General features: G+C 41.6%; 1 protein-coding gene across 1 annotated transcript in view; it reads right to left on the bottom strand.

The window, feature by feature from the left end:
* The window catches only part of FGD5 (FYVE, RhoGEF and PH domain containing 5), a 146,721-nt gene that overhangs the window by 116,969 nt on the left and 2,713 nt on the right, over window positions 1-27,039 (bottom strand). The window contains 1 exon segment of the mRNA XM_032211089.1: window positions 8,720-11,642. Coding sequence (XP_032066980.1) covers window positions 8,720-11,642 — 2,923 coding nt within the window.

The following is a 27,039-nucleotide window of genomic DNA, read 5'->3' as shown; positions in this document are numbered from 1 at the left end:
CATTTAGTCAATTGGTATCCCTCCATAAAGGGCATTTTGAGTTTATAATAGATAATAAAACAATAATTGGAAAAAGCAATAAGATTCAAATCAAATCAAATATTGCCACGTAATAATGAGATAGATTTGCAGAGAAAAATGGATAATATTAAGCTGTAAAATATCAGTGGCAGACCTAATGAAGATGAGACTGGAACACTGAAAAACAGTTTCATGAAATTGTATTATCTCTATAAAACACAAATCGTCTATGATGAAAAAGCACTTATCTGTCCTAATAAAATAAATACTCACATTTTAGGGCTTTCAGAGACATAAATATTAACACTGATCTGAAGTGGAGATTGCTATTGTTCCTTCATATCTTTTGTGAAGATTTTTAATAAAGAGCAGAATATGAATTTAAGCTGAAGGATAATTCAGTTCCATTTATGTCACCCTTTCAGAATGAGAGCCCAAATTCCTGCTGTTTCATTGTATTGGGTTTATAACAAATTCATATAGCCAGTTGTGATTGGCTTCATGATGGCATATCAACAATCCGGAGGATGAGGATGGGGAAAGTTATTCTCATTCTGAATTGGCTTTAGCTTTGTGAAATAAAGTAAAACAAAGTAGCTATAATATATATCACCAATAAATTCACAATATTCTAGTTGTGAGAAATCATAGTCCAGAAAAACAATTGCCAGTAAAGGATAGAAGGAAGACAGAATGACTTGTAGAACGACTTGCCTCCTGAAGTTGTGGGTGCTCCAACAATGGAGGTTTTTAAGAAGAGATTGGACAATCACTTGTCTGAAATGGTAGAGGGTTTCCTGCCTGAGCAGGAAGTTGGACTAGAAGACCTCCAAGATCCCCTCCAACTATTATTCTGTTATTCAGAAGGGCAGTACTTCTAACTTACAGATACTTGACTTTAGGTGAATAGGTAAAGCATAGTAGCAGATACTTGGGGAAATTATTATGTTTAAATACATAGCAGAAATTTAGAGTAGGTGACCCAGAAACTTTTAGAAGAAAACTTAAAATATATATATTGTATTGATGTATGTGAACCACTAAGCCTCTGCTTTGTATGTGATGAAATACAAATTAAATTGATCAATTTATATATTTCCTCTTATCAAAAACTGCTTGAATTTAGAAAACCCCCAAATCTAGTGAAAGGATTACAGTTTAGTGTTCTCCCTAGAATGCTAGTTTTCTAAGCTCATAGTAACATTTGCCTTATGTGATAGTAACTAAGAGAAGATCTAAATGTCCTAGAGGACCACCACTTATGTATGAGCCATCAATGTGCTGCAGCTGCCAAAAAAGCCAATGCAGTCCTAGGATGCATCATCAGAGGGATAGCATCACAAACACAGGAAGTGATAATACTGTTTTATACTGCATTAGTGAGACCATACTTGGAATACTGCCGTTCTGGTTAGCATGCAGTAGTGGGTTCCGGATCCCGTTGCAACCGGTACGGTTGCAATGGAGCTCGGCATCCTCCACATGAACGCATGTGATGCACGCGCACAGGCGCACAGTGCGTACGTGCATTGTACCTGCCAGCAACGCCTCCACAAGCCTCTGCAATGCTCCAGCTGCTCGGCGGAGCATCGCACAGGGACTGTACGTGCCATGCATGTGCGTGGAAGCGCCGAAGGCTTTAAAGGACAGGTAAGGAGCTCGGGAAGGCAGGTAGGTCCTCCGGAGCATTGTACCGGAACAGTACCCGGTGCTCCGGGCAGGCTCCGGTATGCCCGTACCGGGGCGTACTTCCTGCAACCCATCATTGTTAGCATGACACAAAAAAGATGCTGAAAGTGTGCAGAGAAGGTCAATATAGGTGATAAAGAGTCTTGAGGTTAAATTGTATGATAAATGGATAAGCTAGGTATGTCTAGCCTTTCAAAGAAAAGGATTGGGGGAGTGGATGCCATTGCTATCTTCCAATAGTTGAGGGGCTGTCACAGAGGAGGGGGAGAATCTATTCTCCAAAGCACCAGAGAACAGGACAAGTAGTAATAGGTGGAAGCTTGTTAAAGAAAGACCCAACCTAGAAGTAAGGAATTTTTTTCTGATAATGAGAACAATTAATCAATTGAATAGCTTGCTTTCTGGAGATATGGATGCTCCCACTGGAGATTTTCAAAAGTAGACTGGTCAACCATTTGACTGAGATAGTATAAGTCTCCTGCTGTGACAAGCGGTTGGAGAAGAAGATCATTGAGGTCTCTCCCAGCGCTATAAGTCTATAATCTGTGTTCTATGAACAGGGGAAACTGCAGTCATCCCTTTTTAGTAGGATTTTCCTTCTGAAGCTATGACTAATTTGACATGAACAAGTATATCCAATACAATGGTATCCAGAGAGGGAGAATCCAATCTTTGCAGAAGCAATTTGATTCTCATTCATTCACATTAATTATTTGATGTAAAAGACTGGCATTAAAAATGTGAACAAATGGGCATCTTAAAACCTCCTTAGCAAACACTTCTCTCACTTTACTTGATGGATACACATATAGTGCATTCAGTTTCTTAAAGAAAAGCAAAAAGCAAAGTTTGGTTGGAACTTGGTTTGACTCCTGGTGGCTCCATGCTATACAGTTTTCTTGGAGATGCTAGAGATATTAGAGAGAAACTTCTTTGAGTTTCTCCGTGTACCCTACACCTCTGGGATTTATTAGTAGTCTCTTATTCAATAAGTAGGCAGGTATGACTCTACATTTGTTATCTTCCCAACATTAGCTAGCTACCATCATCTACAGTACTGGATGCTAAAAGAAAACTGGAGTTTTCATTTCTAATAGTCCCACACTGCCCATTAAAGAGAAGGTACTGGCCAAATCATACTATTTTCATGCTTTGATTTCTCCAATCCCCAATTGGAATCTCCAATTCCAGATTAGCAAGGATCAGTGACATGCAGTCAGGGGAGGCAGGGGAGGAAGGGCCTCACCACTGTCAACATGAAAAAGAAAAACAAATTTAAAAGGAAAAAGGCAGAGGTAGTTGCTGCCAGATTCACAGTGGATGACTCTGCTTAGTGCTTAACTGCAGGAGGAGGCAAGAAAACCACGTGCCTCCTTTAGACTATCTTTATGATCACTTGAGCAGAGTTAAGCAAGGGTTAAAAGGCGAAAAATTCCTTATGCAAAGGAGGCACGTGCACTGTTCCCTCTAAGGTGCGCGCCTGCGCGGCCGCGCACCTCGCAAGAAAAGCCCGCGCAGCAGATTCTATCTGCCGCGCAGAGTTTTCTGTAAAGCAAACGTGGGGAAGTTCTTTGCAGGCGCCTAGAACTGGCCGCCTGCAAAGGACCTCCCCAGACTTGTTTTGATGAGCCGCCAGTCCTCTTGCTTCTTCTCCTTCACCAGCAAAGCTCCCGCAGTGGTGCCTCTCCCTCCACGCGGAGCACCTGAGCTGGCCCCCGCGTTATCCCTCCCCCTTCCTCCTCTGCCGTGCTTTTTAGGCCGCGGGAGCTAGTAGGAAAGCAGCGGAGGTGGAGGCGGCGACAGGGATAACCCAGAGCCCAGCTGAGCTGAGGTGCTCCGAGCGGAGTCAGCTGGGCTCTGGGTTATCCCTGCCGCCGCCTCCACCTCCGCCGCTTTCCTACTAGCTCCTGCGGCCTCAAAAGCACGGCAGAGGAGGAAGGGGGAGGGATAACGCGGGGGCCAGCTCAGGTGCTCCGCGTGGAGGGAGAGGCACCACTGCGGGAGCTTTGCTGGTGAAGGAGAAGAAGCAAGAGGACTGGCGGCTTTGAAATGCAACCCCCTGGTCCCGCCGGCCACGGATTTGATTCGGCGTAAGTGGGGGCCGAACACATGCTGAGCCAACTTTGCGCAGTGAGGCGGAGTAATTCAACCCCCCCCAAAGAACGTGTGTGTGTGTGTGTGTGTGTGTGTGTGTGTGTGTGTGAGAGAGAGAGAGAGAGAGAGAGAGAGAGAGAGAGAGAGAGAGAGAGAGAGAGAGAGAGAGAGAGAGAGAGAGAGAATTGGATCAAAATTGGTGGCCAAAGGAGTGGAGGGAGGGAGGGAGATGGAGGGAGGGAGGGAGTGGAGGGAGGGAGGGAGATGAAGATGGAGCAGTGAATGAATAAACCATAAAAGCAACAAACAGTTAATGCGTAAGTAAGCTGAGGAGCAAGTTCTCAACTAAGGAAGAAATATAAGAAAGAAATATAAAAAGCTCAATATGCCAAAACACTTATTTTAGTCTTCATTTAATTACTTGTATTGTAGTCTGATGTAACATCTTTTTAAAGTTAACGTTAGTTAGAAAAGATAGGGTACAAAACTTAAATAATAAAAAAATTGTACATTCATTTTGAAAAATAAATGCAAGACTTGATTAATTTCATATCTTTATTTAAAATAGTTTTGGCATGGCATATGATTTTATTGACTCAGTTGGAAATGATGTGGATGTTGTATCTGATTCTGAGGTATATATATTCTTAAGTAACATAACATATAGCATATTGTCCAAACTTGCTAGACTATTTAATTGATCTTACTACTTTAAAGGGGGAGAGTTTTTTATGTTGCATTTATATATTATATTTATTACATTTATATTCCACATTATATATTTGTATTGTTATTTTAGTGTATATTGTCAATTTCGATAGATATTATATTGATATATCAATACTGATTTTAATCATACTAAATAACAATTACTGGTATTATTTATCAGAATTACATATTTACAGTTTTTAAAATTGAGTTAGTCATATTTTAGAATAATAGCGTTATTTTTTAATAGGATAATTGGCAAAATCTAATTCACATGTGATGGGTTGCATTCCAAAGGAATGTGAGAGGACAGGTTGCCTGCAAAATGCCAGGACCCAGGACCCTGTTGGTGCCATGTCTCTCTCTAGCCAGTCTAACAATCTAAAAGCTGAGCAGAGAGCCTTTTTTTTTCAGGGTGAGGGGAAAAGTATAGTGTTTGAGTGGCACTTTTCATGTCTGGCATTCATCGGGCTGAAACCTCGCTCGCAATTGGCGCTTGACGCTTGGAAGGTTGCGCAAATGTCCAGCAGACGCGACAGCAGTTCAAACTGTGGCTCTCTTAGGTGCTCAGGCATGAAACTGTGCAGCTCACACACTATACTTTTCCGCTCACACTGAAAAAAAATTAGAGGGAACATTGGGCACGTGGTTTTTCGCCTCCTCCTGCAGAGGGAACTTTTTTTAGAGGCTTTTTTTAAACAGGTAAGCAGAGTCATCCACATGGTGACTTTAGCAGCAACTATCCTAGCTTGGCTAGAACAGCTCTTCCCTTTTTCTTTTTACATTTTCACATTTTCATCGTGGCAGACAAGAAGAGAGTTGAAATCCTCTGTGACACAGCTGGAAAAAATATGTGGGTTGGACGGAGGGAGGGGGGAGGAATTCAAAATTATTTGTAAGTAATTGTAATTTGTATTATTATAAGTAATTTTTGTTTGTGTCTGTGTGTATGTGTGTGTGTGTGTATTACCCGCCTCTGCTGGCGCGCGGGCTGGCACTTTTTTATTTTTTATTTTTTAAAGCCATGCCGCAGCACCTCACCATAGAGCGGGACACATCAGCTTCTGGCCATACAGTGGGTCCCGCTGTATCGCCGGGGCAGCGGCATGCACATTAAAGTGCATGCCACTGCCCCGGCCATAAAGCGGGACGTGTCCTGCTTTATGGCGGAGCGCGGGGGCATACACTTTAAAGTGCCGGCGTGCCTTCCGGCCATATAGTGGGTCCCACTGTATGTCCGTGGCAGCGGCATGCACTTTAAAGTGCATGCCCCCGCGCCCCACCATAAAGCAGGACACGTAGAGCGGTCTTGTTCTCTGCTTTAAGGGGGATTTGCGTGGGAAGGGGCTCTGCTTGGCTTTCCCCCCTCTCCTCAGGTGCAGTGGGGGTGGGGAGTGGATGGCACATGTCCGCGCAGTATTCCAGCTGGCGGTGGGGGGGAGGTGGAATGCCACAAGGAAAATCCTGGAGCGTGAGGGTGGGCGGAGGCAGGGGGCTCTGCCAACACCAGCCACTGCTGTCCCTCCTCGGTGCTTCTGGTGTGCGAGGCTGCTCCGGAGGCTGGCTCGGGGAGATGATTCATTTCTTGCGGGGGAGGCATTCAGACACTTGGCTTAACCCCCTCCGTCACCACTGCCCCCCTCACCCAGCTATAGCGAGCGAGCGGGAGGAGAATATAGAGGTCCTGCCCGCTTACCTCACCGGCCGTGGACCTCACCGCATGTCACTGGCAAGGATATGTACTAGTATAGCTGATACACCTCTATGGTGCTTTCCAGTAACCTCTTTTTAATTTCTTGTAATTAAATATTTGTAAATGATGAAATGAAAAATAAATCTATACACCTAGTACTCAGTAGCTGTATGGAGTGATAAAAGATGATGATTTCATTCACTGAGAGGGGGTCTTTTAAATACCTACTCCTTGTAACACTGAAATTGTTCCAGAGTAGAATATAAAAGATCTCCAAAATCAAAACCTTTTTGATGCTAGTCAATGACACAAATGACAAACTCTTTTACAGGTTTTGTGGGACCCAAATGCCTGCTCATTTTTGTATAACTGATTGCTTTTCATTGATTGAACAACGGCATTTCATGCTATTGACATCTCTATTGTTCCATTACCAAATCATTATTTTAATTATTAATACTACATAGCTAAATTGGGGAGAAAAGAAGTAACTATCCCTCAGAGGGTAATGTACTGGTTACTAACCTCCATATCAGTAATTGTAAAGAAAGATTATATCTAGCATACTTTCATTATTGGGTTCTTGCCCTATAAATTTGATTGAATCTAATTAAGTATATTCATCAACACCCAAGACACAGACCACCGTCTTTCTGAATGTAAAGAAATTAAGTGCATGGTCTAATGTAAGAATTTCCTGCAAATGTAGCACTTCTGGACTGCAGAGGATTCTAAACAATATTATAGTATCACAGAGTTTTAAATCTGTTTATCACAACATAATATAGAGGAACATCAAGATGAGAGTTATTGAACTGTTATTTGAAATTCTCCTAGCTGAAGTTTCACCCCGCTAAGGTGTTTTAGTGGAGGAAGGAGCCAATTGTCATCAGATTCAATACTGTCCACCCCCTAAGCACATGGGATACTAGTCTTACTCTGAGTAGTCTTTCTGTAAATGAAATTAAGATGCAGTTGCAAGGTAAAAGCTAGTGAACTGACACTATTAAAGTTCTGTATTAGATTCAGTATTTCTATTTTTCTCCCTCCAAATGATTAGAAAAACACATATTCTAGAACACAGAGTTTCTAACAGATTTTGAAATTCGTTCAGACATTTCCCCAAGACATTGATTATGAAAACTTTTATACAAACCATGAACTTTGAACAGGCTGTACCATAATGGCTGTACCAAGAGGAAGTCTAAGCTATAGACCAGTGTTTCTCAACGTTGGCAACTTGAAGATGTCTGGACTTCAACTCCCAGAATTCCCCAGCTGGGAAATTCTGGGAGTTGAAGTCCGGACATCTTCAAGTTGCCAACGTTGAGAAACACTGCTATAGACTCAATCTTACCCTTCCAGAAACCAAAAGTGACTATAACTCTTAGAGGAACAGATAAGCACAATAGCAAAGAAACAGGAAGTGTAGACTGCATAATAGTTTAGAGGAAAATTCTGCCCTGGAGCTTCCACTCATTCTACAGGTAATCCCTGACTTACGACCATAAGGTTGAGCCCAAGATTTCCATTGCTAAGCAAGATAGTTGTTAAGTTAGCTTAAGTGGTTAAGCTTTGGCACATTTTATGACTTTTGTTGCCACAGTTGTTAAGTGAATCACTGCCGTTGTCAAGTTAGTAACACGGTTGTTAAGTGCACCTGGCTTCCCCATTGACTTTGCTTGTCAGAAGGTCACAAAATGTGATCACCTGATCCGCAATACTGGAACAGTCATAAATATGAACCAGATGCCAAGCATCCAAATTTTGATCACATGACCACGGGTATGCTGCAACGGTTGTAAATGTGAAAAATGTTTATAAGCAATAGTGAAATTCAATTTCTTTACTACAGGTTCTGTGGGCATGGCTTGGTAGGCATGGCAGAGGGAGGATACTGCAAAATCCCCATTCCCTCCCCAATCCTGGGGGAAGGATATTGCAAAATGTCCATTCCCACCCCACTCTGGGGCCGGCCAGAGGTGGTATTTGCCAGTTCTCAGAAGTACTCATAATTTCTGCTACTAGTTCTCCAGAACCTGTCAGAACCTGCTGGATTTCACCCCTGGCTATGTCACTTTTTTCAGTGCCATTGTAACTTCAAATGGTCACTAAACAAATGGTTATACGTCCAGGACTACCTGTATACACCGAAGAGTTCAAAGTTGCATCCACAGTGTAGAAGCATTATTCAAAATGAAAATGAGCAAATTTGAGTCCAAACTTTACAGAAGATTCATAAAATTTAACTTGAGCTACTATTGGGTCACAGATATAAAAATCAATTCTCTGATAAGTAATGGAAGGGAACATTTAATTTACACACACACACACACACACACACACACACACACACACACACATGCCCTATTCTAAATACTTTATAGAAAGCATTTCCTGAAAGTGAGATAAGCCAAGTAAGTTTGAGAATAGGCCTTTAGCTCCCAATACACAGGAAGTCTAGCCTTCTGTGGTCAAGGCTAGCAGGCCTTATATAAATATGTGCTACAATACCTTTCTGTTTCCTGGTTAGTGGCTTGCTGCTTATTGTTTTCAAAGGCTGCAAAGCTGCTCATATCCACATAGCCGTCATTCTCATTTGCAGCAGACAAGGCCCTGCTAGGATCTTCAAAAAATTCAGTAAAGGTTCCTGCCCTAGTGGGCCTTCGTGGAGGTATTTGTATATTTTCATAATCAGAATTCATGGCTGGGATATTCTCATAGTCAGAAGTATCAGCATTGGGAAATGAAATAGACCGGGGCTTCGTTAAAGGCAGCGGCATAAAAGGTGGCCTCGAACGATCTTCAAATGACTCTACCCTTGACACACTTCTGCTAAACATTTTGGGTGTTCCTTTTCTCTTGCCGTCCTTATAGAAGAGAACAGTCGGAGACTCCGAAGCCCTCAGTTTGGCAGTCCGTGATAACAGCTGAGGTGAACTACTCAAGCTTCTTCTGTCCAGTTCCATCACCCTGGAAGGTCCGTGATAACTAGACTCGGAGGAGGATCTTGAAGAAGAAACATGAACATCTACGTGGACTTTGTTTTCTGCCTTCTTCTTGAATTTCAAAGTGAGAAATTTTTTAAACGAGGACTTCTTTTTCTTGCAATACTTATCAGGAGATTCGCTGTCTATTAAAAGTGAGGGGGAGCTTTTTGTGATGGGCTTCTTGGTGATACAGGCTAGTTCAAAGGGAGGTGGAATATCGACAACAGAGGAAGGCGTGGAAACCCCACTGGATGTAAGGTGATTCCTCTGGGAAAAGCTACCCGAGGAACCAATTACGTATGGCAAAGCCAGCTCATCTGTCCTGTTTAATCTGTTATAATCTAATATAGAGTTATCGGTTTCTCGATACAGAGCGACGGGGATATCTCTGCCTTCCACTGAATAAGATCGAGGGTACAAAATGAAGCGCCTTGGCTTTGCAGGCAGCGTTCTAGCCAGCTCTATAGGTTTTCCTTCTGCCCAACACAAACTGTGTCTTACATTTTCAGTAATCATGGTGTTTGTGCTCAATGTCTGCAATTCAGCGTCGGTCCCTGTTTCTTCTGGAACTGTTTCTGGCACATAACCAGGTACTTTCCCAGAATGGGACCTTGTTCTAGTAACAATGTTTTTCCGATCTATGGAAAGCAAGTGGTTTTCATTTTCTGTGTTCTCTCCCTCCCTGAAATCACTTGAGCTGTTTTGGATATCAGCCTCCTGCGTTTCTCTTCCAGCATAAAGAATTTCATTTGCTGTAGGCAAAGTGTCTCCAAGGACATATGGGTCATCTAGGGAATCATTGGCTACTTCTCCATTGTTATCGGGCCCAAACAACACTTTGGAGACCACTGTGCCTTCTTCAATCACACATTCATTGGCTGAGTTTATTTCCAGCTTAGCCAATTCTCCAGTAGAAAGCCCAGAATTTTCAGTTGATGTTTCTCTGGTTGGATTTGGGGCAGTTTCCTCTTTATTGTTATGATCCTCCTCAAGTATTTGGTGAGTCAAATGTGTATCTTCTAAAGTACATTCACTTGCACTGTGATCTCCAAGTAAAACATCTGACTTAAGCTGCGAGTCAGACTTGTGCCCATTAGTATCTTCAGAACGGAGGGACATGTTATTATCAGGCATTTCAGTCTCTTTTTCTGACAAATCTTCACCCAGATCTTCATCTGGAGAATCCTGAGCATCCTCACTGCCCTCATTCCCAAAGGGAATGATCTGGCAGCTATCGTCTATTGTCTCTGTGTCTATCGTTTCATTTTGTTCTCCAAAACCTTCCCCTGATTCACATTCAGTCTCTGGTATTTCCACTACATTCTTCACTTCAGTAGTTTGGCAAACGTTGTCAAGATCTTCTCCTTCAGGATTTAGATCTATTTCATCTTCCTTTTCATCCATTTCATCAGTGGCCCCGCTAAATGTCTCAATACCAGGCTCAGACCCACTTGGTTCTAACTCTGTGTCTACTTCAGAATCATTAGCAATCTGAGCATCAGTATTTACATCAGCATCTTCTGTAAGTTCTCTTTCTCTACTCCAGGCTGAATTATTATCGTTATGATTTGCTGGGCCCAATTCTAGATCGGTATTTAATTGTTCCTCTTCTAAAAACTGTATTGCATTTAAACCTTTGCAAATTAGAGGAAGACCTTCCCCTGCTGATATTGGCTCCTCTAAATGCCTTAAAATGATATCATCATATATAGTTTCTTTCAAAGATTCCCCATTCAATATTTTTCTGTCCATGTTATATTCATTGTTATCATTTATCAAATCCAGTTTGCTTAGAGTTTCATCTGCACAGTTCATTTGGATCTCTCTGGGAGGATTTTCACTGTCCACTTTTTCATATTCATCTCTTGTACCATCTTCTTTTTCACTTTCAACTTCGGGGGAATGAAGTGCTGGGAGTTCAGTTGATTCCACAGAGTTGTCTCCCACTGACTCAGTATCCTTGTTCTTCATTACATTTATTGGGCCATCGCCTACGTCATTGCTATCCTTACAATTACCATCTTCCTCACCTACGGGTCCAAGAGTGTGTAAAATCTCATTCACAGCTGGCTCCTGCTCAAAGTCACTGTATGTTTTATCAGTCAGTTCAACATCAGGAATTACAATGTATTCATTGCTGTCTTCTGATTCTGGACCCTCCGTGTTGTTGCACTGGTTTTCTTCATACAGTTCTGCTTCCAGTTTTCCGTTGGGATATTTGTTAAAGGTGTTATTAGCATAAATGTTGGATCTCTGTAAAATTGCGGGATCGTTGTCAGCAGAGATTTTTGGCTTGGGAGCAATGGGTGGTTTTGGACCCCTAGACATAGAGTTTGAATTGTGAAGTGTGCCAGCCCTTGATAGTGATTGAGGAAATTTGGAAGCAGCTATGGAAGCCAGATGACTGAAGATCTTTGGTTTGGGAGCCAGTGGTGGTTTTGTAAGATCTGGAACAGAAAAGAAAACACCAGGAAATGTTATATTAACAAGCTTCTACATTACTAAGAAACATTTGGTTATTAATATACCCCTTTGTAGATATACAAAATAGAGGAAATGATAGCTTTAGTGTATTTGCTGGGTTGGTGGGAAACAGGAACAAGAAACTGCTCCATTCAGCCTGCATAGCCTCAAGCAAGCTCCTTCTCAAAATCTGCTTTCCTTCCAACATTAGCAGCAAGAGTTGGCTGCCCTACTTCTTAGATCCAGAGAAGACCAGAAAGGGAGCAGGACTTTGAATATTTTTGCTCAGTGCAAAAATCCAAGTGAAACCATTCCGGTTGGATGGCTGTGCATCCTGCTTGTCCACATCCAGCAAATAAAAAAAGCTCACATAACTTCCCTTAGTAATAAGTTCATCTGATAAACTACCCTGTGAAGATGCTTATATGCAACCTGGATCTATTTCTTGTAACTTAAAACTATGTTCCCAGTAGAGAAAAGTTCTGGCTTTCTTTCTTATGCTTTCTCTTCAAGTACTTCAAGCATCTCTCTTCAATTATCTTTTTTCTAGAGGCTACATACTCCCAACACCATTAGTCTCACACAGAGAAGATCTTGAGGTTTGGCCTTACCTCAATGATATAATTTATTTTAAGCAAGTTGGGGGGGGAGAAATCAGATATAGCACTTGACTCTGACTCTAGATTCATCTGAAGAATAAAGTGGGCTTTACAGGATTTTCATTGATTCAGTTAAGGGTCAATCATGCTGAATAAGTCTGCTAAACCAGTCAGTACTAGATGAAAAGAGGGCACTGTTAGCCAAAATAGTGCCAAGACAATTTGGGTCAAACTATATCTCCCCCACCTATGGCGGAGGACTACAATGCTGATCTGGCCCCCAAACAAATCCAATTTGACAACCCTGGTCTAGAGGTTAAGGTCCCAGGCTAGAAAATGGGAGATGATGATTCTATCTGAGGCACAAAGTCTGCTGGGTGACCTTGGGCCAATCACTTTTTCTCAGCTTTAGGCAGCGACAAAGCTTCTGAAACCTTGCCAAGTAAACTATAAGGACCAGTTCAGAGAGTCTCCAAGAGTCAAAACTGAATTGAAAGCACAAAAATAACGTGACCTCACAAATGCGCGCACGACAAAACTGTGTTGCTAAAACCGCAATGTCATCAAGGTGCCGACAACAGTGCATCAACAACAGCGCGTCGACAGAAGGGCGATTTACAACAGCGCGTCGGCAGAAGGGCGATTTAAGTTAAGGTAAGGGTTAGGTTTAGGGTTAGGTTTAGGGTTAGGGTTAGGTTTAGGGTTAGGGTTAGGTTTAGGGTTAGGTTTAGGGTTAGCGTTACGTTTAGGGTTAGGGTTAGGGTTAGCGTTAGGTTTAGGGTTAGCGTTAGTGTTAGCGTTACATTTAGGGTTAGGGTTAGCATTAGCATTAGGGTTAGGTTTAGGTTTACAGCGCCCTTCAGTTGGCGCGCTGTTGTCGGCGCGATTCAGTGCTCATTCGTCGGCGCGGTTCAGAACTCACGGTTTTGTCACCGCGGTTTAGTTGGGCGCGCTTTTGTCAGACACGCTTTTGTCAGTGAACCCAAAAATAAATGCCATATTTTTGGACTATTAGCTGCACTCCCCCACCCCTCAAAAAAGTGGGTGGAAATGTCTGTGCATATTATAGACCGAATACAGCCCGGGTTTTGGCCTCATGAAACCCTCCTGCATCCCATTTTTGTGAAAAACAGGGCACGCAGAGGGTTTCAGAGGTCTGCATAGTGCTCCTGGGGGCTGGGGAGGGCAAAAATGGGATTCGCGGCGGCAAAAAACTATTTTTTTCTTGTTTTCCTCTTTGAAATCTAGGTGCATCTTATACTCTGGTGCATCTTATAGTCCAAAAAATATGGTACATAAATAAAAATTAGAGTCTACAGAACACAAGGAAGGCCCATGAAATTGCAGTCATAAGAGATTTCTACAATAGCACTTAGACTTATATACTGCTTCATAGTGCGTTTACAGCCCTCTCTAAGCTGTTTACAGAGTCAGCATATTGCCCCCAACAATCTGGCTCCTCATTTTAACCACCTTGGAAGGATGGAAGGCTGAGTCAACCTTAAGCCACTGAGATTTGAATTGTGAACTGCAGCTAACAGTCAGCTGAACTAGCTTGCAGAACTGCACTCTAACCACCGTGCCACCTCAGCTCTTAATTTATTAGAGTTTTATTTTCTACTAACAAATGAAGTCTTCCATAGATAGAACTGAAAAGGAGCTTGGTGATCACTTCATCTAAACCTCTGTTCAAAATAAAATGTATAATAATAGATGCATTTACAACACCCTTGTGAGATGGCCATCCAGTGACTGCTGAAAATATCTCCACTAAAGAAGAGCCTTTTATTTCTTGCAGCAGGCACTGTTGAATAATGCTAACATTTAGAAATTATCTCCTAATATTAGCCAGTCTGTGCTCTCCTAAAATTTTCATCCAGACCCCTGGAGCAACAGAAGCGTATTTACTCCCTCAGCTTATAGTCTTCAGACAGGTGGTGGGTTCCTAACCGATTTACTACCAGTTTGCTGAGAGGGTGTTTTGTGTGTGTGCTGCTCGCTTTGCTCGCGCTCACCACGCTGTTCGCTTCACTCATGCCCATGCCCACTGCTGTGCATGCGCAGTTGACTGAAAACTGTTCTGCGCATGTGCAGAAACATGCCAGTGATGGCAGAAGACACCAGGGAACCGGTTCATGGGCATGGCAGGCCTGGGTCGCTGCCAGTTCCAGCGACCCAGGCCGCCATACCACTACCAGTTCAGCCAAACCAGTCTGAACCGGTAGGAACCCACCACTGGTTCAGACATTTGAAGGTAATAACCAGGTCATCAGTCGATCAGTAGCAAACATGTCCAAAAATATTCTACTGGACTGTTGCTCATTGCCAATTAAACAGAAGTCCAGTTTGAACCAGTATCACATCTTTCTCTAACAGTGAGTTTGAATCATGCCATCTCCCACAAAATGGATAGGACTTCAAAGTATTCAACTCTGTTTAAATCAAATTCTTTATGCTACTTAAAAAGGGTCCTGCTTGTAATTAAGGTAGAGGACTATAACTGGTATCAGCATAAATTCACCACATAATTTCTTCAGTTGTTTTGCTTGTTCTTAACGACAACAGTATAAAGGGCATGTCTTTTTGGCAAGCAGCTTTATTTTGTTTTAACACCACTGTAAATGCTCACAAAGGCTTTATGATTGATGGCCTTGGCAGTTTTGGGTTCTGTTTTAGTTACAGAAAAAGAAATAGTAGCTTTCTTCACCACACCCTGGCTCAGGATATCACAATGAGTCTTGTTGCTGTCTGCCAGTATGAGATATACAACAGAATTACCACTGTCTTAGACTCTTGTTTATTATCTCAAAATAGAAATCAGTGTAAGATTCCCTTGCATTATTCTAATGCCACATTTTTTAAAAAAAAATCCAATCTATCCCAGCTTTTGTTTATTTGATCATGATTTATTTGATCATATTTCATTAATTCTCTTATCAAAAGACATTCATTAAATGCCCATACACTCTCTTGTTATAATGGAACAGTGGCATTTTATGTTTTAAACCAATCATTCCTCGGCTTGGTGGTGTTCAGCTGTATCAAATAACAAAATTCCATCCTCCGTTCCCATGCTTGCTGGGAATTCTGAGGACTGCAGTCCCAGCAACTCTGGATGTTGTTCTGGTAAGGCTGGTCTTGAATAACTGTGATCTCCATATACAGTCTTGTTACTGCTCTTTTAATTATATATTTATTGTATTTTAGTATTTAAAAAATCCAAAAAGTACAAAAAGAATAGAAAACATGAAGCAATTCGGCTTAGTTTTTAAATAAATCATTAAACTTGGCTATAGGCCTGTGATGGCGAACCTATGGCACCTGTGCCCCAGGTGGCACACAGAGCCCTCTCTGCAGGCACACCAGCCATCACCCCAGCCCAGCTCCACCATGCAAGCGCATGCACCACGTGCCGGCCATCTGGTCTTCAGATCTCTGCCATGCATGCCCATTGCATTTGGGGGCCTAACCTTTTTGTCATTGCGTGCTGAAAGCATGCATGCCCACACCCATAATGCAATGCGCACGTGATCCCCCCCCACACACACAATGCACCCCCCTCACCCATTTTGGGCTTCCAGGTTGGTGCTGGAGGCCTTCCAGGCCCAAAACAGGGCGTGAGTGTCCCCCGTGCTCTGTTTTGGGCCTGGAAGTTCTCTTGCACAAACCTGGAAGCCAAAATGGGGCACGGGGGCTCCTGCACCAACCTGGAAGCCAAACATGGGTGAGGGGGGGGCGTTGCGTGGGGGGATAACGTGCACATTGCATTATGGGTGTGGGTGCTTTGAGCACACAATGACAAAAAGGTTAGCCATCACTGCTATAGAGAAGTCAGTGGTCCGCCTGCTGCATCCATAAAGAACCACTTCATAAATAGAGAGAACACTATATATTTAACCCAAGACTGGCAATCTGAAGCATCTCTTCTTCATGACACTGGTAAGAAATGTGCTATGCTGCCTGCCATTTTCAGGGGTGTGAGCCACACGGTGCAAAACAAAGAAATCTCTGGGGATCCCCAATAGTCATGTTTCCCCAAGTTTCATGCTGGCCATATCATGCTGCCACCCTCCCTCTCTGCTGTGAGGTCTTCATTGCTGTGTTTTGTTACTGAATGAGGTTCCTTTACTTGTTTCCTCAATTGGGAGCAGGGTTTCTCTACGCAGGCATAAAAAAATTGGAATTTTTCCTAGGAAGAATTTCAATCATACTTGACAGAAACATTTGCACCATTTCTGTTTCACAATTGAAAGTGACCTGTACAAGAGGTATTTTTAAGTTATAAAAAAATCGCATAAAATGTTAGTTTATTTCAGGAACTGGGCCATTCAACTGCCAGGGGGAGGAGGGGGAAGCTAGGAGGCGACAACCACACTCTAAGCCTAAGGAAAACTATCCAGCATCACTTTTTCATAGGTCTCCTCCCCTTATTGTTTGAAGCTTCCTTGTCAGGCTTTGCTTCTTCCTCTGCTTGTCCACTTTCCTCTGGATGAGAGTTGGTTCCCGCACGGCTGTGTCCCTTTCAAGAATCCCATTGAGTTTAAATTTTCAAAGGATCTCTAAGATAGGAGAGCAGTTTTCTTTTGTGATGAAAGTGGTTAAGACATCGTCGGCTTTTAATTTCCTGTGTAGTAGTAAATATTTGTTGCTTTTCTTCCGGTGCCCCTTTGACACATAGGAAGTCTTTCATGGTTTGCCAACAGAGTGGGCACCATGCTAGGATCCCCACAAAGAACACCATGTTTCCAGCTCTTAAAGCAAAACTGTGTCCTATTTGATCATAAACTACATTTAGCCTCCAAGAAACAACATGTAAATATTTTTGATAAATAACCATCATTGTCTCTGAATCAACCAATAGAACAGCTTGCCTTCAGAAGTTGTGGGAGCTTCATCACTGGAGGCTTTCAAGAAGAGATTGGACTGCCATTTGTCAGAAATGGTGTAGGGCCTCCTGCTTGGGCGGGGGGGGGTTGGACTAGATGACCTACAAGGTCCCTTCCAACTCTGTTAGTTTGTATAATCTGTAAATCTGGAAGATGCTGACTACTCTTTGTGCAGTACAGCTCAACTTCTACTTTTAATTCTGCTCTCATGAAGCAGAATTTTTTTGCAGTCATTCATTATCTGAAGGGAATATTCTAAATGAATTGGACAACCTTTATACCACCAATCACTACAGTGAAACTGAGACATTTGGAAAAAGTGATAGATGGATGGATGGATGGATGGATGGATGGATAGGGATGGGGATAGGGATAGGGATAGGGATAGAGATAGAGATAGAGATAGAGATGTAGGGATGGGTATAATATGGAAGGATTGATATGATATACTGTATGGTATGTTGTGATAGACAGATAGAATTACATACATACAAACCCACTCACATAGACAAGATCTTGGTTATTTTATACCTAACCATCTGAACATTCACCATTTCTGATTTAGATAATATCACTCAGTTTTCGAGTATTATTGTACTGCAGGAGCAGTTTGAATCCTCATGATCTTCAAGATAATAACTTCTATTATTTTGCTGACCATAACTCAATCATGTAACTTTTAATACCTTAATGCAAATTATATTGTCTTTCTAGAGCCAAACCTTGTATTTATGAAGCAGTGTCATATTCTAATCAATATATTATCTCTTCTGAGATGCCCCTTGCTCTCTGGCATTTGTGAGGATTGAATTGTTATCTTTTTAAAAACACATTCTGATTCTGCTCCAAACAGCAGCATTTTATCTGCACAAATCCATAGGGAGGATTTGCATTTTGCCAAACTGTGATGGAAGAGTCATATACAATAAAAATTCCCAATAGTTCTGGGAATGTGTTAACTTTTTATGGGAGACAGAAAGTAGAAAGACAGCAGAGGGATAGGGGAAAACAGGGGAACAGCTCGGTCACATTGTCAATCACTGTCTCTACAAATCAATAGCCTTTGCTTGGCTGACAATTTAAATTGAATCAAGTGGTCCTCAATTGAAAGCAAAACTGATAGCACATCTTCCTATGTCCTTGTCTTTGCATCCTACAAGGAAAATCCAGTATGCCTGGTAAGTTATTTCTCAGACAAAGACAATGTCCAGAAACATATTCTATCCATGCTTAAGATTCAGCTGATGGAATTCTATATTTTAAGATCACAGGTCTGCTTGAAATGAGCTGTCAATGCCAAAGGATGAGCATATATATTTCAATTTTGAAATTTAATTGCATAAGAACTTTTCGCTTCCAAACTGTTTATACAGTATTGGCCTTCTCCATCTGTGACGTATTATCAGCTTCTGCCAAACCTATTTCTATTGGATAGGAGTGAAACGATAGCAACTGGTTTAAGAATATTAGTTTGCATGTTGTTAGAAACAAAAACAGCCTGTCAATTCTCAAAACAACTTTAGCTGAAGCCACATTCCTTTTACTTGTTCTGACCTAGGCCTCCTGATACAGTAAAAAACACATGCTTAGCCCTCAAAAACTTCTTTTTATTTCAAAGTCTGCAAATTATGTTCATTCACAGCTCATAATGAGTCCCAAATAGTTGTAAAGAGTCCTACAGTAGGCTGCCAAAGTCTTTTTGGGATAAGGCTGATAAGCACCCACCTTTATCTTCCTTGAAATGCTGCCAAAGACTTAATTGGCAATTAGCTTGGCAAGGCCACACGGAGCAAAGAGTCACAACGGAGCTTTAGAAGATAAACTGATCAGTATGAACCAAATTGCTTCCTGCAAAGGTTCACATGCCTTTGCTCCTCCTTTATGTCCTATGGGAGGGGCCAATCACCTCCAAGCCTTACTCCCAAGTCGTCCCTTCCGTCTTAACTGTTCTTGCCTTCTGGCAGCTCTGAGCATGCACACACTGGGAACAGGGGGAGCCTGTTCTTCTGCCTCGCTGCTGTCCGACTCTCGAGAGGCAGCACATAATTCCTAGATGGCCCTGGCCCCCTCTCTGCCTCTGACGCAGAGCCCTCGTCCGAGCCTTCTCCAGACTCCAGGACTGGCCCATGTTCCTCCCCAACCTCCTTGCTGTCCAACTCTGCTGCCAGCTCTGCAGGCCACTGGCAAACCACAACATTACTTTGTTTCTTAGTTGCTATACATATGGGAGGAGGAGGAACTACGGGGAGCAGGATAATTTCCTTCCAGGTGCCAGACATTACAGCGATAAGGCCCATGGGAATCAAGGTTATCTCAACAAGAGCTCCTAACAGGCCAGAGGGAGTAGCTGAGCAGCCTACCATCCACTTAGTTGGTTAACGTGACCAGTGATACTAGAGGGGGTGAGTGATATCTATTTTTTTTATTATAACAAAACGCGGGAAATATCTAGACTTGGTTTCACATTTAAACATGCCGATATACTGTACCCAATAAAATGGATCTTTGAGAAAAGCCACAGCCTCAGAGTCTTGAATTGATTGGGCCATTACTCAGAACCATGACAGTCATAGACTCTTGAATTACAGCATCCAGTTCTAAATAAAGTAATATATGTATAGGTTCCAATTCATACAAAAATTAGCATCGGGGTTGACTCCAGCTAAAGTTCACACACTTGGAAGATCAGGAGCCTTTTGATCTTCCTCCTCCTCCTTTTTTCCACAAGAGCAATAGCAGAGGGATTATAGCAGTCTCCTCCATTGGACTGATATTGCTCTTGGTGGCACATACATAGATGTAATTGGACAACAGAATTTCTCTAAAGCTGCTCCCCTCTGCCCTCAAAAACCTAGAATCAGCATAGCTGTTCCCTTTTAATAGGCAGTTCTCACTGATTTATCCAACAAAATTTGTTTCACGTCGCTAGTAATTACAGTTTCAGTAAAACTGAAACAATCAATGCAAATTCTAATAATAATCAACCAATTAACCTTCATTTATTTTAGCTCATTTCCAGATTACTGCACGGAAGTGAAATCTACAATTCTGCCCTTTGGGCTTTCTTAACCACTCAATAAACCAATGTTTAATAGGATTGTACAGATAAGCCATATCCGCATTTTTCAGCATTCAGATAAATCTGGAGCATATGCTTGATGGCCTGACTTTATATATGTAACAGGGATCATTAAAATCAAGGGTTGAGTGATTTACAAGGACATAATTCCAGTCAGAGAATCTCTGCTAAGGTTGTAAACCATCTGAGTTGTCATACACATTATCTCAGGATGCAACAGTAAATAAATCCAAGATGTCATTGATTTCACATCCCTCAGGTTTTACTCATTTGCAGATTGTGTGTGTGTGTGTGTGTGTGCCTATGTGTATCAGATTGTTATACTTATAAGTGAAGAATCATGATTTCCAGGACCAATCCAAGATATTTTGTAACAGGTGCCACAGGTTAAATGACACCTAGCCAACACTTAACTGGCATCTGAAGATTACCTCAGAGCTTAGGATAGCTAGTGAATTTAGGATATGTAAGGAAGCCACTTTGACACACAGTTTGATTTTGCAAATTCCCCCAAATCTATAGCCCAAAGCAGGGATGTCAAACTGACAGCCTGCAGGGTGGATGCATCATGCACAGGCCATGCCCACCCCAGCATCACGAATGGGAAAAACATCATGAAACATCACATGATGGCAACATGATGTGGTGAATTTGACCCCCATAGCCTAAAGCAATAAAAGCCCAGATCTTGGTTTACTGCTGAGAGCGATAAACCTACATTTTCTAGTAATACCATGTCATATTGTATATGATGCCATTGTACTTATGATGCTCATGATATCTCCTGATATACAATGATTCTAGCTTATTCGTGGTTTTACAGCAGGTTTAGATATAATTTGTAATTCTCTTATTTCCCCCCCCCCAAAAATGTTTCATATGGGAGGAGGTATAAACTAATAACTACCCAATGTTGTTTGATTTGTAAAGTTAAATTTAGAAACATCTCAGAATTTACCTTTCTCCACTTCACTTCCTTTGTCACTGTTTAAGGGTGAAAAAGTATCTTGCCGATCATACCCACTTGACCTATTAGAGCAGGGAGGCAAGAAATGTTGTGGGTCCTGCCCCTAAGGAGATGCATCTGGTGGGACCTACAAGAAGGCCCTTCTCTGTAGAGGCTCCCACCCTCTGGAAATTAGATTGGCCCCCACTCGCAAGACCCTGACGAGGTGGTGTTGCCAGCATGCCTGAGAAACTCAGAGTAGGATGGTCCCATTAAATGGCTGGTTTGAGTGTGTGTTGACACAGAGGGAGGGGTGGGGTGGGGGTTATTGTTTTATAATTACTTTATAACTTTTTATTATTTTTATTATTTTTCTACATTGTGTTTTTATTGTCTGTAAGCCGCCTAGAGTTGCTGTGAATGAGTAGGCAGCTGTATAAATTCAATAAACAAACAAACAAACTTTGGTAATGCTCTGGCAGATTAAGTTTCTCCTTGTATTTAACATTGTTGGAAAGAAGGCAGCACCAGTGCTTGACTCTAGGTCAAACCTGTGTCCCCTCTAATTATGCAATGAGACTCTTAGTCAGATCACAAACACCCCACTTAAAGCAGACTTGGGAGAACTATAAGACATTTCAGTGTGACTTGTTCAATTTTGGGGAAGTAGGAGAAAGGAGTAGTGTTATGTAGATTTTGACATTAGATTTTTTTTTTAAAAAAATAATAAGCTTCCTTCTCACGAGAAACATCGAATAAATCTTCAGGAGAAGCCCAAAGAATTACAATAATATTTATGGGATTTCTTCTTGGGTGGAGGGGCAGATTGGTTACATATGGACGATGGCTTTTAAGTCCATGAAGAAAGAAGAATGTGTAACTGAAAGAAATAGAGAGTACTGAATAGCCCTGGCCTTGTTTGTATATGATACTGGTAAAGCTAACTTGATCAGCATCAGATATAGACTTTTATTTATTTTTTTCTAGTCCCAGCAGTTTTAAAACCTGATTTAGACTAACTTTAGGATTTGTCTGGGTGGTGCATGTGCATTTAGTTGTTTTTAGTTTAAGATACTGTATATAGGCATTACCCACATCCAACCGATGCCTGGTAGGTGCTCATCTGTGAAGCTGCTTTCTTCCCAAAGAGGACAGACAGGCAGACAACTTGTCAGGGGATAGTTTTGTATTGTTCATTTTATCGATTGTACTTTTATTAGTCAGTCTGTTTCTTGAGGGGTCCTTGGTTCTCTCTGAACTTGCTTGTTTACTTGCAGATGTTTCATTACCCTAACTAGGTAACATCATCAGTGCTAGTAAGGAGTGCTGTTTGCTGTCTGTTTATATTCAGAATATAAACCAGTGGTAGTCAACCTGGTCCCTACCACCCACTAGTGGGCATTCCAGCTTTCATGGTGGGCGGTAGGGGTTTGCTGTAACTCTGCTTTATAAATTTTATAAAGTAAAGTTACTTCCCTACTTTATAAATCACCATTACTGTGGAACTGGTGGGCGGTTAGAAAATTTTATTACGAACAGAGATACAAAAGTGGGCGGTAGGTATAAAAAGGTTGACTACCCCTGATATAAACTGACAGAATGGCAATAGCACTTAGACTTATATACCACTTTAGCCCTCTCTAAGCGGTTTTACAGAGTCAGCATATTGTCCCCAACAATCTGGCTCCTCATTTTATCCACCTCAGAAGGATGGAAGCAGGGTGTGATCCTACTGGTTCAGCAACCGGTTCGCTGAGTGCGCGCCTAACGTGCCTGACGCGTGCATGCGCAGTTCACAGGAAAACAGCTGAGACGCGGCAATCCACTCTGCTGTGCCAATCAGCTGAGATAAAAAACAAGGAAATATAGGTGAGTATAGCCCGGGGACGGGCGGGCCCACGTGAAGGTCGGAACAAACCGGTTTGCTCTCAGCTGATCTTTGGAGCTACCGGTTTGCCCAAACTGGGCTGAACTAGTAGAATCCCACCTCTGGATGGAAGGCTGAGTCAACCTTGAATATGGTGAGATTTCATCTGCCAAATTACAGGCAGCCGGCAGTCAGCAAAAGTAGCCTGCAATACAGCATTCTAACCACTGCACCACCACGGCTCAGAAAACAGCCCAACCAAAGAATGTCCCCAACTCACACAGATATACAAGACACCAAAATAAAACTGACACCAAACAGCACTCCTTACTAGCACCAATGTTATTACCTAGTTAGGGTAATGAAACATCTGCCAAGAAAACAAGCAAGCTCAGAGAGCACCAAGAACCCCTCATTTCAACCCTGAACTACAAATACTCTCCTTTATTAGTCTGCTGTCTAAAGAGGACAGTTTTCTGTCCAAAGAGGAGGAAGAAACCTCATTTGTATCTTATTCTACATTTTCTGGGTACTCTAAAATATAACATTAGTGTAAGCCTCCTCAGCGTTCCATGTGCCTTCCACGTTAAGTCATGCTAGTCACATGACCACGGAGACGTCTTTGGACAGCGCTGGCTCTTCAGCTTTGAAATGGAGATGAGCACAGCCCCCTAGAGTCACGAATGACTAGCACATATATGTGAGGGGAACTTTTACCTTTTAGACAGAGGCAATGTTCTTGGAAAGAAGGCATTCAACCTTCAGTAGAGGAGACAAGAGACCTGCCAAATTCCTTGAGAGAGTAATCATTTAATTGCATACTATTTATTTCTAGATTTATCTGTCACCTCTAGGTAATAGCTCTCAATCCAATAGCTCTCAATCCAATGTACTAATAAAGCACGAATAAAACCCGTGTAAATCAAAAGTAGTACAACAACAAAACCAATTACAAGAATCAATTAAAACAGCAATTATAAACAACAGAGGCTAATATAAGCATTTAAAAATGTCATGGAGCTAAAACTACTTAAAATGCATCTCAGGGAGCCTCCTTGAATAGAGTGAGACCCCCACCCCCGGTCTAGCTAGCCCACTACTGTTGGCACGGACTAGTAGTGGCTCATCAGGGTTTCAAACAGCCCTTTATATTTAATCTGGTGTTTACTTTTATAGGCTTGCTTGGAATTGTTAGGGGCTGAACCTCAGACCTTCTGCACGCAAAGCAACACTCTTGACACTGAACTATAAAATCAAGGAGACTGAAATGTCCAAGGAAACAGGAAGGTCTTCCCTCTGGGTGCTGAAAAGATAACAAACAGGCATTCCTGCAGAAGGTTCTTCCATACCTGAGATGCTGCTCCTGAAAAGGCCTAGTCATAACCATTTCCATTCATAACTGTGCCGTGGTGGCACAGTGATAAGGATGCAATATTGCAGGCTAACTCATTGCTCACTGCCAGGAGTTCAATCCTGACCAGCTCAAGGTTGACTCAGCCTTCCATCTTTCCAAGGTCAGTAAAATGAGGACCCAGATTGTTGTTGGAGTCAATATGCTGACTCTGTAAACCACTTAGAGAGGGCTGTAAGGTATGTGAAGTGGTATATAAATCTAAGTCCTGTTGCTAGTGCTATTTGCTGTGTGTCCACTTTTGACAAATTATTCCTCACAAATTACAATGCCCACAATCTGAATTTGCAAGTATTAGTAATGCTGAGTCATCATATTCTAATTCATTCCCCCCCCCTCCAAGCATTTCCAATAAAAGTAATTGGAATGAAATTACAGGTAGTCCCTGTTTGGCAACTGATTCATTTAGCGTCCATTTGTAGTCACGGCGGTGATGAAAAAACAATTTTGCAACCAACCACTTTGTAAACAGTCTTTTTCATTTATATACTTTGCAGGTCTGTAAAGCAAGGAAAGCTCGAGTAAGTTCAAATGTCATGTTTTCACTTAGTGACCACTTCATATAACAAGCAGATTGCCAGTCCTAATTGTGGTCACTAAATGAGGACTAGCTGTATTTAATTTCCAAGGAAAGATGTCTCAAGGAAAGTTCTTTCCTTGAATTTTTTTAGATCACAAAGCAGGGACAGCGTGGAAGGTTTTGTTTTTTTTAAAGGGCAACAAAGAACAAAAACTTTGATTATCTTGCAGATATAAAATGAATATCTAGACTATCCCAAAATAAATTCTAAGGTACTCTAAGATTGAGGAGCAGCAGATAGGACAAGGATTGAAGGACATTTTCCTTTTGAATTGCCTCAGTTATATTCATATATGTAATGCTAAACTTTCAAGTTTTAAAGAAAAGGAAAGAAATTTGAAATCCATTCAACATTAATCATTTTTTCATTGGACTGTAGGGGTCCTCCCATTATCCACAGATTACAATAGCCTATTCTTAGAATAATCAAAGTCTTCAAATTCAGCCTTTGTCATCTATCTAAAGGTTATCTAAATATTTTCAGTACGGACATTTAGCCACTGCGGTTATTCAAACTATTATCAAGAAGTGAAGCATTTCCAGTGTATATTCTTTAAAGTGTAACTCAAGAAAAGGCAGTGGAGTTTGGACAGAAAGGAATGGAATTGCCCAATGAATGACACTAGTGTAAATGAGATCTAGCTGTATTTTCTTTTTCTTATTTTAGTCCTTCTAATTTTTTTCATTTTGCATATTATCCCTTGCCCTTTTCATGCAACATGTTGCCTATTCCAACATGCAATGGGAGTAAGGCAATGGGTGCATATGTTAGAGTGTGTCAAAATGAAACACTGATTCCCTGGCATAAACCAGCCTCTGTCCCAAGCTCCTGGCTTCCAAATTCACAGGATTCCCAGGGTGTCCAGATGGGATTATGTTGCAGGGAGGTTGGTTTGAGGATTGAATCAAATCTATAAGGAAGATAGCAAAATTATCCAAATTAAGTGTTGTACCTTATGATTCTTGACAAACGTATCTTGTCTTTTTATGTACTCTGAGCGCATATGCACCAAAGACAAATCCCTTGTGTGTCCAATCATATTTGGCCAATAAAGAATTCTATTTTATTCCATTCCATTCCATTCCACTCCTCTGCACTCCACTCCACTCTACTCTATTCCAATAGTTGTGGGGATGGGACGGAGGTGAGTTATGACAGAGAAAAGAAGTCCAAGACCTTCTTCAAAGGCAATAAAGTTTGTGATAGATTACAAGTAGTCCTGGATTTACAACCATTCATTTAGTGATGGTTCAAAGTTACTGGAAAAAGTGACTTATGACTGTTTTTCACACTTGCAGCATCCCCATGGTCACATGATCGAAATTCAGATGCTTGGCAAGTGGTTCATATTTCTGATGGTTGCAGTGTCCTGGGGCCGTATGATCAACTTTTGCGACCTTCTGACAAACAAAGTCAATGCGGAATCCGGATTCACTTAACAACCATGTTGTAAACTTAACAAATGCAATGATTCACTTAACAACAGAGGTAAGAAAATCATAAAGTGGGGCAAACTCACTTAACAAACGATTCACTTAGCAACATAAATGTTGGGCGCAATTATGGTCGTAGCTCAAGGACTACCTGTAGTCATTTGTTCTTTGTTACTTGTCTTCATTTTTCCTCCAGTATTCAAGGCACTATACAGAGTGGTCTGGCCTTCACTTTTTCTACAACAAGCCTGTAAGGTTGGACCAAGAGATAATAATTGGCCTAAAAACCATTAGTGGCCCTAATCCACTACCAAGAAAAATTCCATCTGTTTGGATAGGGTACATTTCTCTATCACAACTAAGGATAAACCAGAATTGTGACATGTTTTTTTTTAACATTTATGCAATGGTATTTCATTTTGCTACTTACTCATTCTAATTATTTTGAGTATGTTGAGCTAAAATGAGAACTAGTTTGATATCATGATTAAGGAACTGGGCTAGAAACTGGGAGACTGTGACTTCTAGTCCTGCCTTAAGCGCAAAGCCAGCCTGGTGACCTTGGGACATTCATTCTCT

Source organism: Thamnophis elegans, chromosome 2 (assembly GCF_009769535.1).
Source record: "Thamnophis elegans isolate rThaEle1 chromosome 2, rThaEle1.pri, whole genome shotgun sequence".
NCBI lineage: Eukaryota > Metazoa > Chordata > Lepidosauria > Squamata > Colubridae > Thamnophis > Thamnophis elegans.
The sequence above is the reverse complement of the archived record's forward strand: the minus strand, read 5'-3'. Positions and strand labels throughout refer to the sequence as shown.